The sequence below is a fragment of the Henckelia pumila genome, chromosome 3 (genome assembly GCF_033568475.1).
Source record: "Henckelia pumila isolate YLH828 chromosome 3, ASM3356847v2, whole genome shotgun sequence".
NCBI classification, from domain to species: Eukaryota; Viridiplantae; Streptophyta; class Magnoliopsida; order Lamiales; family Gesneriaceae; genus Henckelia; species Henckelia pumila.
This window is the reverse complement of record NC_133122.1, coordinates 57,443,453-57,459,032: the sequence shown is the minus strand read 5'-3', so window position 1 is coordinate 57,459,032 and position 15,580 is coordinate 57,443,453. Positions and strand designations below refer to the sequence as shown.

Here is a 15,580-nt window from a genome sequence, read left to right as displayed (position 1 = left end):
ATTTGAGCAGCAAGTGAATGATCTTGTAAGTGTGCTCAAGTATTGCTTCAGTATATCAGATGAGGACTTCTGATAGTATTCAAGTGATTGAGTTGATTGAGATTTTTTGTGTTGCTTGTCTCCTCTTCTTGTCACTTCTTGAGCAATCTTCCCTTTATATAGGTCAATCATCAACGTCTTTATTTTGAACGTTCTGATGCTGCATTGAATACACATTTAATGCTTCATAAATGCATTGATGATTCTGCATGAAGATCGTACACTTCTTTAAATGCAGACAACTTCCAGGGTCCAAAACTGGTATAAACGGTCGAATGCTTTATCTGTAGCCATTCTGCATTTTTGCCATTTTAGTGCAACCTGTTGTCTCGATGCAAGAGTCAACAAATCTTCTGATACGCCGGTTCTGCTTTTGATAAAAGATCTTGCAATGAACGTCTTGTCTCAAGTATTTGTCTTGATATATCTTGATAAGCAGTTGGCATTCTACCGGTAGATAGATTTATCCTCTGCTGGTTTGAATAACCAGTCGATAGGCTTGTGACTGCAACCGGTCGAGAGACAAAGGCGGTTGACAAGCTTCCGGTAGATAACTTGAAGGGTTTAGACGGTTGCGGTAGGAGTTGTAGTAGATTCCTGAAATACAAAAGATTGGCAGCACATTCCTATACAATGAGTTGTTGTTTGTTATCACCAAAATGTCGGATTCAACATGTGTTATAGCAAGAATATCAACATAAAATTAAATGTTGTGCTTCTTCAGAAGCATCAATGATTAACTAGAAGTATGAACATAAAAATAAAATCTATGTGATTTCGAAAATCATCAATATAAGATCGAAATATTGTGCTTCTTCGAGAGCATTCATACAAAGATGATAATAATATTTTTTTTCTACCTTGAAGAGCACTCGTGCTGATAACATGTTATAAATTTAGTGGAGAAAAAAGAGGAGGAGAATGAAAGAGTATAGAAATATAAATATAATAGAGAAAGATAAGTGTACAATATATAAACTAAACACCTCTATTTAGATGATAGAGAGATTAGTATAAACAATGGAAAATCTCAATCAAATCAATCAACTACAAATCATCTATATATAATATTCCCAAAGTTTTCAATATCCAAGATTTGTTTGTTGTATTTATTTATGGAAATATCTATTTAAGATATTGAAAAATAAAAAATGGAAACATTTGGGTTAAATAATTAAACAGATTTGAAGCGCCTTTTTATGGATAATAAAACTACTTTTATTTGGGTGATGTTATACACTATATTTATAATTTAATGCTACACATACTCCATTTTATGAATAGCTTTGGCCTTTGAACACGAAGTGGAGTATATACCACTTAAAATAAAGTGAAACATTTTAAATTTATTTGTTGTTATTAAAAAACCGAAAACATCTTCTAAAAATCACATTTTTTTACCCCTATATACTTTATTATTTTTTATAAAAAAAATCTTACTATATACTTTAAAATTGGTACCCGATACTAATTAATTTTAAATTAATTTAGTGAAATTTAAATGAAAATTACAATCATATTATCGCCGGTACATTATTGACAATGTTAAAGAATTAAAATAGAGTAATTATCTATTGGGTGCAATAATTACACTGAGTATAGAGATCGAGCAATGACGTTTGGACTTTTGTGTGGTTTAAAATATTTCAGTTGCATCGTTATCACTAATTATATTTTTTGGCAAGTGTTCGATCCTGCAATTGGTATCAGAAACAAAATCATGAGTTGGATTTTTATTGATTCCAAGAGTGCATTATTGGAAGAGAGATTAATGTTAAGTGCAATAATTATCCCTGCGGCATAAAATCATCGAACTATGACATTTGAATCGCGGTGCGATTTAAAAGATTTGAGGTTGTTGGAGAGCACTTCAGTCTTGCCCCTAGGGTAGCTCCGGTGGTTACCTGAATGATCGTTCATCACCCGTTAAGGATTCCTCAAGAGTCGAGAAAAGACAGGTGCCACATTCATGGAGGACGAAATATGAGGAAAAGCACGGAGGGATCTATAAAATTGAGTATTCTAGTTGAAGTCCTTAACTACCTTGCAATCAATATATCGTCACCCGCACTCCAATAAATACAATAGATACGAGTTGCCGTAAGTCTTGTTGAACGAGTATTGTCTCAAGCACACTACCATGTACAACAAAAATAAAGGAACTGATCAAAAAATATAAAACATTGCTTCTTTTTCTAACGTCTTCTTTCCGTCTTAAAATAAATCAAGAAACTAAACTCGATTTATCTTCTATTATTCAAGAATCAGCAAGTAAGAAAAGGAGATAACAATTAGACCGAAGTCTGTACAAAGTACAGTTTTCTTAAAATAGATTCGTCCCTTCCGGTGTGGTTCGAGGATCACAACGGATGACTGTTTCTCAAGATACAACGGCAGAACCTTGCAGTCACCTAGCACAAAAGTACTACATCAGCAAACTAATCACGTATCTGAACGGTATCACGTAGAAGCTCAGAAATCGAAACGGAGAAAGAGCGCACAATGCTTATGTTAGAAATTGACTTGGACCTAACTCACCTCAAAAGGTAAGGATTGCCCTTATCTATATTAAGGGATCCCAGGATATTTACTCAATCGATGTGTGACACAATTAATACACCAACACACCCCTCTCACGTCCAGGAATGAAACGACTGGAGCGTGGAGATATTAACGGGTGGCCAACTATGGGACGGGTGAGGCCAACTATGGGTCGTCCAACAACATAACGGTGGAATTCGGGCTCTGATACAATGTTAGAAATTGACTTGGACCTAACTCACCTCAAAAGCTAGCTCAAGAGGTGAGGATTGCCCTTGTCTATATTAAGGGATCCCAGGATATTTACTCAACCGATGTGGGATACAATTAATACACCAACAGCTTAGCAGCGAGAGAACGGAGCTCAGATACAAGCATACGAAGAAAATCTTAAGCTCAGGAGAAGAAGACGTAGAAGCTCAGAGCTTGTGTAAGAAAAATTTCGAGAGAGGTTGTATATCTATTTAAGAAGGACCAGACATCCATCATATATGCATGCATTTGGGAACAATCCTACGGCGACATCTTTGTGGGGTGAAATCCGGTTGAGTTGTTTTATTAACACTAGGCAATTAATATAAGTAGTCAATCCTACGCGTTATCTTATTTGAAATTTATCTATAATTATCACATCTTATCATTTGCTATTAAAGTTTTTTAAATTAGTAGATATTCTTTTATCTAAATATAAAATTTTGCATATTTAATTCAACAATGTCTCAGACTTGAAAATAAATAAAATTAATACATATAAGAAATAATTAATTTATATGCATGCATCGTATATAAAACGTGCTAGTTTCTTTGATTTAAAAGTCTCACATGCACACAAGCATGCGAAACTATGATACAAATTACAATGTTCGCGGATTTGCGAAAGTATAATACAAATTACAAATGCGCGCGGATCCAACAGTAAAATACAGAATATGAATGAAAAATCTTCAAAACCCAAAATTAATTTGGTAATTGATTTGTATGAATATAACAGTAACAACCGGAAGGATATGCTGAGATGGGACTTCGTGTGGAGGCACCCTCCGCCCTTTTTAAATCCATTCTTCAGACAATATTTGTTGCAGTCTTGGGCCCTACCAGAGTACTTACCTACATTTATTATCCCTGTGTGTTACACAAATTCAACACAAAAATGTCAATATATAATCTTTTCTAAATTAATTAGTGAAATAAAATAACAGAGTGATTTTTGTTTTTTATTAGATACCGTCACCCAAGTTATTGTTTTCAATATTCTGAGTATTAGATTGACATCGACAGCGTCGTCTTTGCAAAGAAAAGAAGAAACCCAATCACGATGATGAGAGAGTTTTTGAAGTACTGATGATTCATTTCAAAGACGGACCCAAAAATTCTGTTCAGGGGGTGTTAGGAAGTAAAGGCTTGTTCGAGGCAGCCAACCTTCAGAAAATAGCAGAGAAGTTGAGAGGAATAGAACCAGAGAGAAAAGAGAAGATAGCAGAGAGACTCGAGAGAGGGAGAAGAAGTTGCGTTCATATTCATATCTCCAATGGGTTACATGATATGTTGTATTTATACATTTTTTCTACTCACTTTACTAACTACTAAACTAACTACTAACTTCATCTAATTTCTTTCTAACTTCCACACATACATTCCATTTCTTATCGTATCATTACCCACCCCGTCAAGAAACACCTTGTCCTCAAGGTGGAAGTTGGAGGAAGCATGCCAAAAGTTGCAAGCTCAACCCAATAAGTTTCTTCCACCTGCAACCCGTACCGCTGGACCAATATTTGAGCAATCTACCTCTCTCCCTTGTGTGTATTTGCCGAAAGGTAAAATTGGAGGAACAAGTGAACATTGGTTGATTTGAAATTGTAGCCTCTGAAAATGAGAGTATTGGAACATGTTGTTGACCTTTAAATTCAGCAGTATCATCTAGAACAAGACAATCGTGTCCCAGTAAGAGTACGACACAACCAAACTCTGGAAATGCACTAGGAATATCACGGTTGTTGAACTGGTTGAGTGCTTCCTGAGTAGTGTCATTCGCATCGTCGACAACCATTTCAGCAGCCACAAGTGTCTCCATATTTGCAGAACTCTGTGCAACAAGATGAGAAAAAGATGCAGGCAACAAAAGTAAAAGAGAGAACATGCTTGAATTTTTCGGCGCTTCGTCATCCCCCTTTGATGGTTCACTAGTATCTTTGACACTTGTGACATGCTTTTCCTCGTGGGTGGTGTTTACTCGCCCGACATTCTTCACACTATATTGTCCAAAGTTCATTTCATATGGGAGCACGACATCTCTGGGATTCACGTTATTGTGACCCTTGTTGCCCTCGATCTTGGTCATCAAAAGTCTGGATGAGGCTACCCAATTTGGCTTTTCAACAATATGCACGTTCTTGTTGGATTCTATCTCAATAACCTTGTCATTCTGAATTATTTTCATCTCCTCACTAGACAAGAAACCTTGTCTCGCATCCCCATTAAAATTTTCTTGTTTACTAATAAGACTCCCAACTGTAGGCTCATGCTCACCAATATTCCTTTGAAACAATTGATCGAATAGGTGGGGATGGTCAAATCTTCTTATCGACAGGAGATTAGTTTCTTTACCAATCGAATCCTCATTCTCCTTCTCTTCCCAGCCATAACTAAGATAACCTTGGACTTTTGTTGCTATACTCGTCTCCATCTTTTTCTCATCTTCAGAATTTTTGCTTAAATTTTCAACAGAAACCTCAAACTCACATACACCAAATTGGTTTTCCAATGCCAGCAAGAATCTCGTCCAATTGGTAATTAACTGGTTTCGATTCATCAATTCATACCAATCCAAAGCAACACCGTCCAAATGAAAATAAGCAATCTCTAAGCGACGTGAATCTGCAATATTATAAAAATCAAAATACCTTTGAATAGACGAAATCCAAGTAAGTGAATTCGCCCCCGAGAATCGTGGCGCCGTCAACCACATCGATTTGGGTTTATTTGAACAAACTGAAGGACAATGATTCCACGGTGGTTGGGATTTAGAGCTAGCAAGTGAAGAAGATTGATGGTCATTCTCCGCTGCCACATTTGGATTATTAGCGATGCATGCTTCAACAATCGCATCCAATTTCTGCCGCCGATCGAATGTGAGAAGTTGAGAGGAATAGAACCAGAGAGAAAAGAGAAGATAGCAGAGAGACTCGAGAGAGGGAGAAGAAGTTGCGTTCATATTCATATCTGCAATGGGTTACATGATATGTTGTATTTATACATTTTTTCTACTCACTTTACTAACTACTAAACTAACTACTAAACTAACTACTAACTTCATCTAATTTCATTCTAACTTTCACACATACATTCCATTTCTTATCGTATCAGGAGGCAAAATCAAGGGTGGACTGTGGAGCCATTCGTTTCTCCGCCCGAGCCGTAGCTCGGGTGATCCATTTTTTTTCTATTTTTTATATATTTAATTTAGTTTAATTTTTCAATAGCTCGGTGACCCAATTTTTTTCTTATTTTTTATACATTCAATTTAGTCCATTTTTTTTCTTATTTTTTATACATTCAACCTAGTATGCATTACTTATATTTTAATAAAGTTTTTGGGTTTGGAAGCTATTTATTTTTTTGTACGTTCATTGATTGCCATTTGCAGATTTTTTTTTGAGAATATGGATTCCAGATTTTGTTTCTTGTATTACGCAACTCTTCTTTTAAGAATAACTAGTATTCCCACCTGTGCGATGCACATAATGTTATTTTTATGGCGACGGTTGCCGATCATTATGAATCTCATAATTTGGAATGCTAGGGGGCTTGGGAACCCTCGAGCATTCAGAGAATTGGGGCGTCTTGTCACCGATAAGTGTCCCACTCTCTTGTTTTTGAGTGAGACAAAAATGAGAGAGTTTAATTGTCGTAGCTGGAAATTTCGTTTGGGTTTTTCTGGGAGTTTTATGTGGATTGTAAGGGCAAGAGCGGAGGTCTCGCCTTGTTTTGGAAAGAGCCAGCCAAGATATCTATTAAATCTTTTTCTAATGGCCATATTGATTGTATTATTCAGGAAGACGCTACTGTTTGGAGGTTCACAGGATTCTATGGTCACCCTGAGTCTGCATGTCGTCATTTTTCTTGGGATCTATTATACAAGTTGAAAACTATCTCTGAATTACGGGACATTCCTTGGTTAGTAAGAGGTGACTTCAATGAAATCTGTTATGATAGTGAGAAGCTTGGTGGTAATAGGAAGGCTCCTTCTCAGCTAAAAGCTTTCAAGGATACTCTTGAGGTTTGTGAGCTCCCAGACATTTGCTGTAGAGGTGAGTTTTTCACCTGGGCTAATAGAAGAAAATCAAATCTTGCAATTTTTGAGAGGCTAGACAGGTTTGTGGGAACATTGGAGTGACGGTTGTTGTTCCCTACAGCAATGGCTATCTCTTTGGAGTTCTATCATTCAGATCATAGACCTATTTGGCTGAAGTTATGTGGTGATCAGAAAAATCACCGAATGAGCCTAGGTAGTTTTAACTCGTTGTTCCGTTTTGAACGTTGCTGGTTAATGGAGGTTGATTGTCATGAGGTGGTTAGATTTGGTTGGCGATCTAACGAATCTTCCTTGTCACTCATGGAACGTATTACTTCTTGTAAAGTGGAACTATCTAAGTGGCATATCTCAAAGTTCAGAAGTATTCCTCATCAGCTAAAGTCTAAGAGAAGCTAGCTCAATCATCTAAAGACCAGTTCTTTATGGCCGAGTAATGGAGAGCAAGTCAATATACTGGAGAGGGAGGTTGAAAACTTGGCTTCTAAAGAAGAATTATATTGGCATCAAAGGAGTAGAGCTTCTTGGCTCAAAGATGGTGATCGCAATACTCGCTTCTTTCATGCTAAAGCTTCTATGAAAAAATCTCAGAATACTTTACAGGGGCTGGTTTCTAATCATGGTGACTCGTGTTCGGATAATCAAGGTATGGCATCTATTGTGTTGGACTATTATGGATCTCTTTTCTCTTTGGCTAACCCTACTGCAGCTGATATGTCTCGGATTTTGGAGATTATTGTCCCTTCGGTTCACCCCCATATGAATCGTTATCTTTGTCTTCCTTTCACTGCCACGGAGGTCCGTCAGGCTCTGTTTGATATGCATCCAGATAAGGCTCCTGGGCCAGATGGTATGTCTTCTCTCTTTTTATCAGAAATTTTGGAATGTTATAGGCACTGAAGTTACAAATGCAGTGTTGGGGATCCTTAATGATGGGAATTCACTTGAAGGATGGAACGAAACTCTTGTTACCTTGATCCCCAAAATAAAAGATCCAGTGATCCTCAAAGACTACAGGCCCATCAGTCTCTGTAATGTCTGCTACAAAATTGTGGCCCGTACTCTTACCAACCGTCTCATAGAGGAAAACTAGAGTGCATTTATCCCGGGAAGAATGATTACTGATAACATAATGGTGGGATTTGAGGTTTTGCACTGGATGAGGAGTAGAAAATCTGGTAGAACTGGTTATGCTGCATTGAAGCTAGATATGTCCAAAGCATATGATCGTGTGGAATGGCAATTCCTTCAAGCTCTTATGGACAGATTGGGTTTTGATCCCATGTGGATTCAGAAAATAATGAACTGTGTCAAATCGGTCTCCTACTCTTTCAAGGTCAATGATCTTATTGCAGGGCCTATTCTTCCGACTAGGGGATTGCGTCAGGGAGATCCTTTGTCCCCTTTCCTCTTTGTCTTGTGTGCTCAAGGTTTATCGGCTTTACTCAATTCCTTTGAGAACATGGGTTTGTTTAAAGGAGTCAAGATTGCTGCCACTTGCCCATCTATTTCTCATCTCTTTTTCGCTGATGATAGTTTGATGTTTTTCAGAGCTACTTTGGAGTATGGTACTCGGGTGAAAGAGTGTATCAGCTGTTATGATAAAGCTTCGGGTCAAATAATCAACTGTGATAAATCAGCCTTGTCTTTTAGCCCTAACACCAATCCTTTTGGTAATGGATACTTTGAAAGTTATCTTCACCATACCGGTGGTGCAACGTCATGACATATATCTAGGTTTACCAACGGTTTCAATGAGAAGTAAACGTCTTCAGTTCAAATATCTGGAAGAACGAGTAATCAAGAGAATCCAAGGGTGGGGTAATAAATGCTTTTCTGACGGGGGAAAAGAAGTTATGATCAAGTCAATACTTCAAGCTATTCCTACCTATGCTATGTCTTGTTTTAGGATCCCTACTCTTGTCTGTCAAGATATTGAATGTGAATTGGCGAATTTTTGGTGGGGTGTGGAGAATGGAAGACGTAAAATGCATTGAAAATCTTGTAGTTCTTTGTGCACTTCGAAACTCCGAGGGGGTTTGGGATTCATGAATTTAGTACAATTCAATCGTTCGCTCTTGGCTAAGCAGTTATGGCGTCTCTGTCGATCCCCTGATTCTTTGTTGGGCCGAGTTCTAAAAGGTAGATATTTTCGCCATGGCTCTTTATAGGACGCGGGACTGGGTAGCAATCCATCTTATATATGGCGGTCCCCTCTTTGGAGTAAAGAACTCTTAGTAAGTGGGTTGCTTTGGCGGGTTGGAGATGGGAAGTCTATTCACATTTACAAGGACAGATGGATTCCTAGCATGCAATCAGAGTTGGGGTTTTCTGTTGGGCCATGGATCGGGGAAGTTACAGTAAATTCATTAATTAAGGATGGCTCCTGGGATGCAGATTCTATCTGGAATCGTTTTAATTCTTATGTCGCCAGAGAAATTCTTAGGATTCCACTTCCTCAACGACATAGGAATGATGCATTATTTTGGCGTTATGATTCAAAGGGTAAGTACTATGTCAAAGATGGTTGTCGTCTTCAAAGTGATCTATTCGCTGCCCCAATAAATCAACATTCTTACCCTAATGAAAATTGGTGGTCTTTTCTATGGAGCCTTTCGATTCCACCAAAAGTACGAGTGTTTTGGTGGAGAGTTTCCCATGACTGTATCGCTTCAAAACAGAACATAGCCAGACATCATGTTCCGGTAAATGCTTCATGTGAACTATGCAATTTTCCATACGATTCAACATGTCGTGCTCTCTTTCATTGTAGTGCTATTAAACATCTATGGAAGGCTACTCAATTTGCATCTTTAATTCGTAAGGGGCAGGGAGCCAATACATTAGTTTTCTGTTTGTGGATGATGGAGAATCTAAGTAAAGTTGATTTTGAGCGTTTTGCAATGTACTCTTGGGCCATCTGGAAATTGAAACAAACCTACCTACATGGTGACCGAAAGGTGTCTTTTAATGCTGATTTGGAATGGAGTTCAGCACTTCTATCAGATTTTCATAAAGTTCAAGATCTTGGTAATACTGATTTTATGCATGAGAGAGAACGTGGGGTGTGTGTTTGGGTTGCGCCGATCATGAATAGCTTCAAACTCAATACAGATGCCGCAATCAATTTTAATCTTAATAAATTCAGTATTAGGGGTGTGGTGCGGGATAGCCAGGGCCGTTTACTGCAGGCCTTTGGTAAGCAAATCAATATGCCTCTTCTTCTGTTGTGCATGGGGAACTTCTGGCGATTCGAGAAGGGGTAAGGCTTCTTTATGTAAAGGATTTTGTAAATATGCAGATTGAATCAGATTCCTTATTGGCAGTGCAAGCAGTCACTACCAATCAGGAACATCTTGATTATGTTGGTGGTTGCGCAGAGGAAATATCATCAATGCTTAAGGCTCCTGTCGTTTCAAGGGTTGGGCATATTCGTAGACAAGCTAATAGTGTAGCCCATAAATTAGCTATTTTCGCTCTTTCTTCCCAATTACCTTTTATATATTAAATTCCTGTATAATATTTTGTGTTATAAAATTTGGTGTACAAATTTCATTTTATTGGGCAAAACAACCAACGCTAAAAGCAAAAATTAAATTTTGTTTGATCAAGATAAAATATATTTTAATTTTTTTAAATTAAATTGTATTTTTATCTATATTTTAAAATTTTTAGATCAAATATTTTATCATTTATAATATCATCTTATTTTTTGAATATTCAATATTTTCTCTATCTATAATTTTAAATTAAATAATATATTATTTTTATTTTTTAATTTTATGATATCTTTATTATTTTTGAAAATATCTTTTGGACGTGAAATTATTTTTTATTTCTATTTATGTGACTTTTTTGTTTATATATATATATATACACACAAAACAACCAGATTATTAAAAACAAAAATTAAATTTTGTTTGATCACTATAAATAGTAATTTAATTTTTTTAAATTAAATCAGATTTTTATATATTTTTTAAAATTTTTAAATCAAATATTTTATCTCTCATAATATTATTTTTTTTAATCTTCAATATTATTTCTATCTATACTTTTAAATTTAACCATATTTTATTTTCAAATTCAATAATTAATGATAATGTTTTTACTATTTTTATAAATTACTTTTGGACGAGAAACTATTTTTAGCAGACTTTTCTGCTTTTATATAGATATAGCTTAATAATATTATTTTTTTAATCTTTGTTGTGTTTATCATAATTGCTAATCAAAACACCAGATATTAGAAAAAATTTCAATTTTGTTGAATCAAGAAAAATAATATTTTAATTTTTTTAAAAAAATCACTCGTATATTAACTATATTTTAAAATTTTTGAATAACATATTTTATCACTTATAATATAATATTTTTTTATTTTGAATATTATCTTTACCTAGTTTAAATTTAACAATATCTTTATTTTTATCTATCCAATATTTTTACTAATTTTAGAATAAACTTTAGGCGGAAAAATGCTTGTTTTTATTTTTTTAGCATACTTTCCTATTTTTATATATACTAGTATTCCACCTGTGCGATGCACGGAGTGTTATTTTTATGTAATTATTGGAAAAATTATTATATATGAGTGTTTGAATAAATTATTAAAATACAAATAAATTAAGGTTGAATTAGATTAAATGATTTGAAATCTGTGGATATAAATGTATCTTCATTGTTTAGATAACTTTAAATAATAAAATAAAATTTATCTTGTTATTTATTACACTACAATTGAGGTCATCACAACATATTTCAAATCCTTAGAGTATTAGAATCAATTTAAATTCATTGTAGTTGGAAGAGACAGAGTTTATAAGTTTTGTAATTTTTTTTGGAAAACCATTAGAAAACAGTTTTAAATGGTTGAAATAACCTTTTTGAAATCTTCTAAGAGGGACAATTCCTAAATATATCTCTGTATATTTTCCATTTTCTATATTATATCTCTTTCACTTTTCATTTCCAAATATATCCCTTATTCATTAAATAGTTTCTTGAATTTGTCCTTAAAACTAAATAATGTCCATTCTACCTTTTATTTCCCTATTTAAAATTTAAAGGTTTAATCCCATCATGCTTCCGTCAGTAAATTAAAGCAGAATACCTCTTTGACCACACTGTTGTCGGGTTATGTCCACCGGGTTTTACAGGTTGTTCCTCACAACCAAACCACGCGATCGCAACCGATGGTTCCTGACACAGACTCCTTCAGCAGCAGTTAGCACATCCCTATTTCGTTTCCTACCTTAGGGCGTATAGTAAAAGCTTAATTTTTTTAAATAAAATAACATGATAGAGAAGAGCTTCGGAAATTTATTCAGACAACATATTATTACATAAATCAATCTCCTTTGAAGAGGAGGAGATAACTTGTTTAGCTACTCATAGTAGCCTTGTTCTTGAAATACATAAAAGTAAAACTTAATACAATAGAAAGAGAAATATTACAATGTTTTATTTGTAAGAAAACTGAAGGAAATGATCGATGTCTTCAGCTTCCTTAAAATCCTGTATTTATAGCCGAAGTTCCACTCGTTTCACCGAGAAACTTCAGGGAATCTTACAGCTGTCTTGAATTCTTTATGCCATTATTGTTGGCATCTTTTGCTAGTGGGAGTCACATGCTCGATGACATCTTTTACTAGTGGAGGAGTCACATGCTTGACTTTTTCTTTTGAATTTATTCTCCTCACATGCCTTCTTTATTGTTGTTGAGGCATATTTTGCTTTTGCAGTGGGCCCCTGGGAAAACGCGATTTTGGTGGTCCCTGCCCACCTTTACTTGTCTCGAAAAAATCTTTTCGATCCGTTTGGGGTTTGAAGATTTTTCGGAATTCTGGCTCCTTCTGGTTTGGACATTCTGGGCAGATATTCTCTGACCATCTTCCGATATGAGCCATGTTACAAAATTTTCGACGAGTTTCTTTACTCCCCGTCAGCTTGTTGTTCCACAAAAAGTTCATCTTTTTTTCGAAGAGTTCTTCCGCAAAAGCCGTAGTTTTTTCTGTCATTGTGTTTAACAGGAATGATCCGTTCACAGAATTTTGATAAAATTTGAACGGAAACTTGACTTTATCCATCTCGGTGAGACAAACCCAAATACCCCATGCCCTTCTAGTTGAAATTTCATTTTCTCCAAAGGTGGACACCAATGGTATTTCTTCAGATATAGGATCCTTGATAAATCTTTGATTATTCATGTCAGGTCTCCTTAGCTTGATGAAATGAAAGGGCTCGTGTGATCCTTTCCCTGTTGGTTCTGGAGCAGCACTAAAGAAGTATAACTCGAGCACATCTCCTCTGGACAAATGATCATTATTTGCCCATGTTTCTTGGACTGATTCCTGAATCCATTTTGGTAGTTGTGATATTTCTTGGAATCCTGGTAAAGTTGTATAAACTGAGGCTAGAGCCCCAAATTCATACCATAGCTTTACATCCTTAGGATTGACATTGTTTTTTAGACAAACCCTTGGATATATTCCTGCAACATCAACCCTGCAAGTGATCGGGTTGATTTCACTTCTTGTACTTAATTTTTCCCATCTTTGTTGATAAACCTGAAATAGAGAAATTACAGCTGGATTAGTATCAATCTTAGATTTGCCCTTGTCAGTGTGGGGCCTAAGATTGATCTCTTCCTCTTTTACCCCAGAGGCGGAGGGTTGACTTGATGAGTTATCCTCATCAATTGTTGCTTTATCTAGATCATCAAAAGCTGATGATAGATTAGCGCTTGTTTCTTGAGTATTAGAATCCTCAACATATTGTTTTACAACCAGTGGTTGTATTTCTTGTTTTTGAGAAACCAGTGGTTTTTTCTATGGCACGCATAATTGGCCCTTGAATAGCAGCCCATAGTTGAGTTTGAGCTTGCATACATCCTGTGATTCGATTGGATACTTTGATCCGATCAGCTTGTTGTAACCTGCCCGCCATATCGGCACTTATGACAAGCTGGTTGAACTCGGTTTGAAGCAACCCAAGGTGTTCCCTGAGATGCCTCTGCATTTCCATGATGGAATCTACGTCACTGCCTTTCATCTCTTGTTAAGAAATCTGCAAGAATATTTTCATGAGATTTAATAATAACAATATCAAAAATATAATTTTGACATAAAGCTTGCTATCTTAATAACCTGACCTTCTCAAGTTTAGATTCAATCTTATTCCTTATGAAAGCTTTTATCTGAGTGTTATCAACCTTCAAAGTGAATTTTTTAGCAAGTAAAAATAATGGCCATTTTTCAAAAGCCCTTTTAACTGCATAAAATTCCTTTTCGTTGATATGCCATCTGATAGCCTCAGATTTTGAAAAAAGACCGCTACAGTATCTGCATGGTATTTCTCCATCCGGAGTGATCTTAGTAAGAACTGCTGCCCACCATTCGTCACTGGCATTTGTAAATAACACCAGATCATCTTCATCCACGGGTATAGCCATTTTTGGGAGATTCTTACATATCTTCTTTAATTGGTTCACCCCTTTAGTATATTCATCGGTCCATATAAACCTTGCATTCTTTTTTAACAAAGGACTAAACACCTTTCTATACATTGCCAGATTGTTTATGAACATCCCTGCAAAATTAACTACTCCTAGAAAACTTTGGAGTTGTTTTACATCTTTGAGTTTATCTGGAAAATTCTTTACCTTTTCCACAATATAAGGTTGTAGAATTATTCCAGTTTCATCAATCTCAATTCCAAGGAATTCAATTTTCCTTGTTGCTATGACTGCTTTCTTTTCAAATAAAACCAGTCCTTCTTGTGTACAAATTTTATAGAAAATCTCTAAATGTTTAATATGTTCATCTATGTTTTTTGATGCTATAAGAATATCATCAATATAAACAAACATGAATTTGAAATAATCTTTAAAAAGATTATCCATCTTTCTTTGAAATATTTGGGGTGCATTAGCCAATCCCATAGGCATAACTTCCCAGATATAATGTCCTTGTGGTGTAGAGAAGGCTGTGAATTTCTTACTGCCTTCTTCCATTCGAATCTGGTAAAATCCAAACTTACAATCAAATTTTGAGAACACTCTAGCATTTCGTACACAGCTAATTAAATGTTCTCTACTGGGTATGAAGTACCCATCAAATTCCAGGATTTTATTAATACCTTGGTAGTTAATAACTAACTTGGGTTTTCCTCTTTTTATTTCACCATAATTTCTGACCAGAAAACCTAGGCTGCTATATGGTGAAACTCCTTCTTTGATTAGACCAAGGTCCAAATGTTCCTTGATAATCATTCTCATATCCCTTTGATCTGTTATGTACATTGGGATAGACTTATATCTGATGATTCATACTCTTTGCCTTCCTTTAGAGTAAGACTGGCTTTGAGTTGATTTCTATCCCACCATGTCAAAGGATGCTCGTTGTAACTTTCTTTGAGCCTGTTTTTGACATCTTCAAGGGATACTTTATTTTCTAACTCTATATCTCTGTGATTTAGAGTTACTTTGAGAAGCTCCATATCCTCTGTTTGGAGTTCTTGTTCTGTTGTTATTTTCAACATGGTTTCTCCAAACCTTCTTGGATCTTTCATTTTTGGGTGAAAAAGTTGTCCTTTATCACCACGCTCGCTGCGAAATATTATCGGTATTTGTCGATAAAAAGCAACCTTGAGTCGTTGAACGATAATTTTATGATCACAAATTGTAGA

General features: G+C 35.6%; 2 protein-coding genes across 2 annotated transcripts; both read left to right on the top strand.

Annotated features, from left to right (window-relative positions):
- Positions 1 to 6,356: 6,356 nt before the first annotated feature.
- Positions 6,357 to 7,985, top strand: LOC140888776 (uncharacterized). Its single transcript, XM_073296475.1, has 5 exons — positions 6,357 to 6,536; positions 6,635 to 6,890; positions 6,996 to 7,236; positions 7,312 to 7,742; positions 7,786 to 7,985. Exons 1-5 carry the CDS (start codon positions 6,357 to 6,359, stop codon positions 7,983 to 7,985), a joined length of 1,308 nt encoding a protein of 435 aa, XP_073152576.1.
- A 39-nt stretch (positions 7,986 to 8,024) lies between these two features.
- LOC140888775 (uncharacterized) lies at positions 8,025 to 10,400 on the top strand. Its single transcript, XM_073296474.1, has 5 exons — positions 8,025 to 8,565; positions 8,802 to 8,929; positions 9,064 to 9,922; positions 10,041 to 10,090; positions 10,194 to 10,400. The coding sequence occupies exons 1-5, from the start codon at positions 8,025 to 8,027 to the stop codon at positions 10,398 to 10,400; spliced, it is 1,785 nt and encodes a 594-aa protein (XP_073152575.1).
- The last annotated feature ends 5,180 nt before the right edge of the window (positions 10,401 to 15,580 follow it).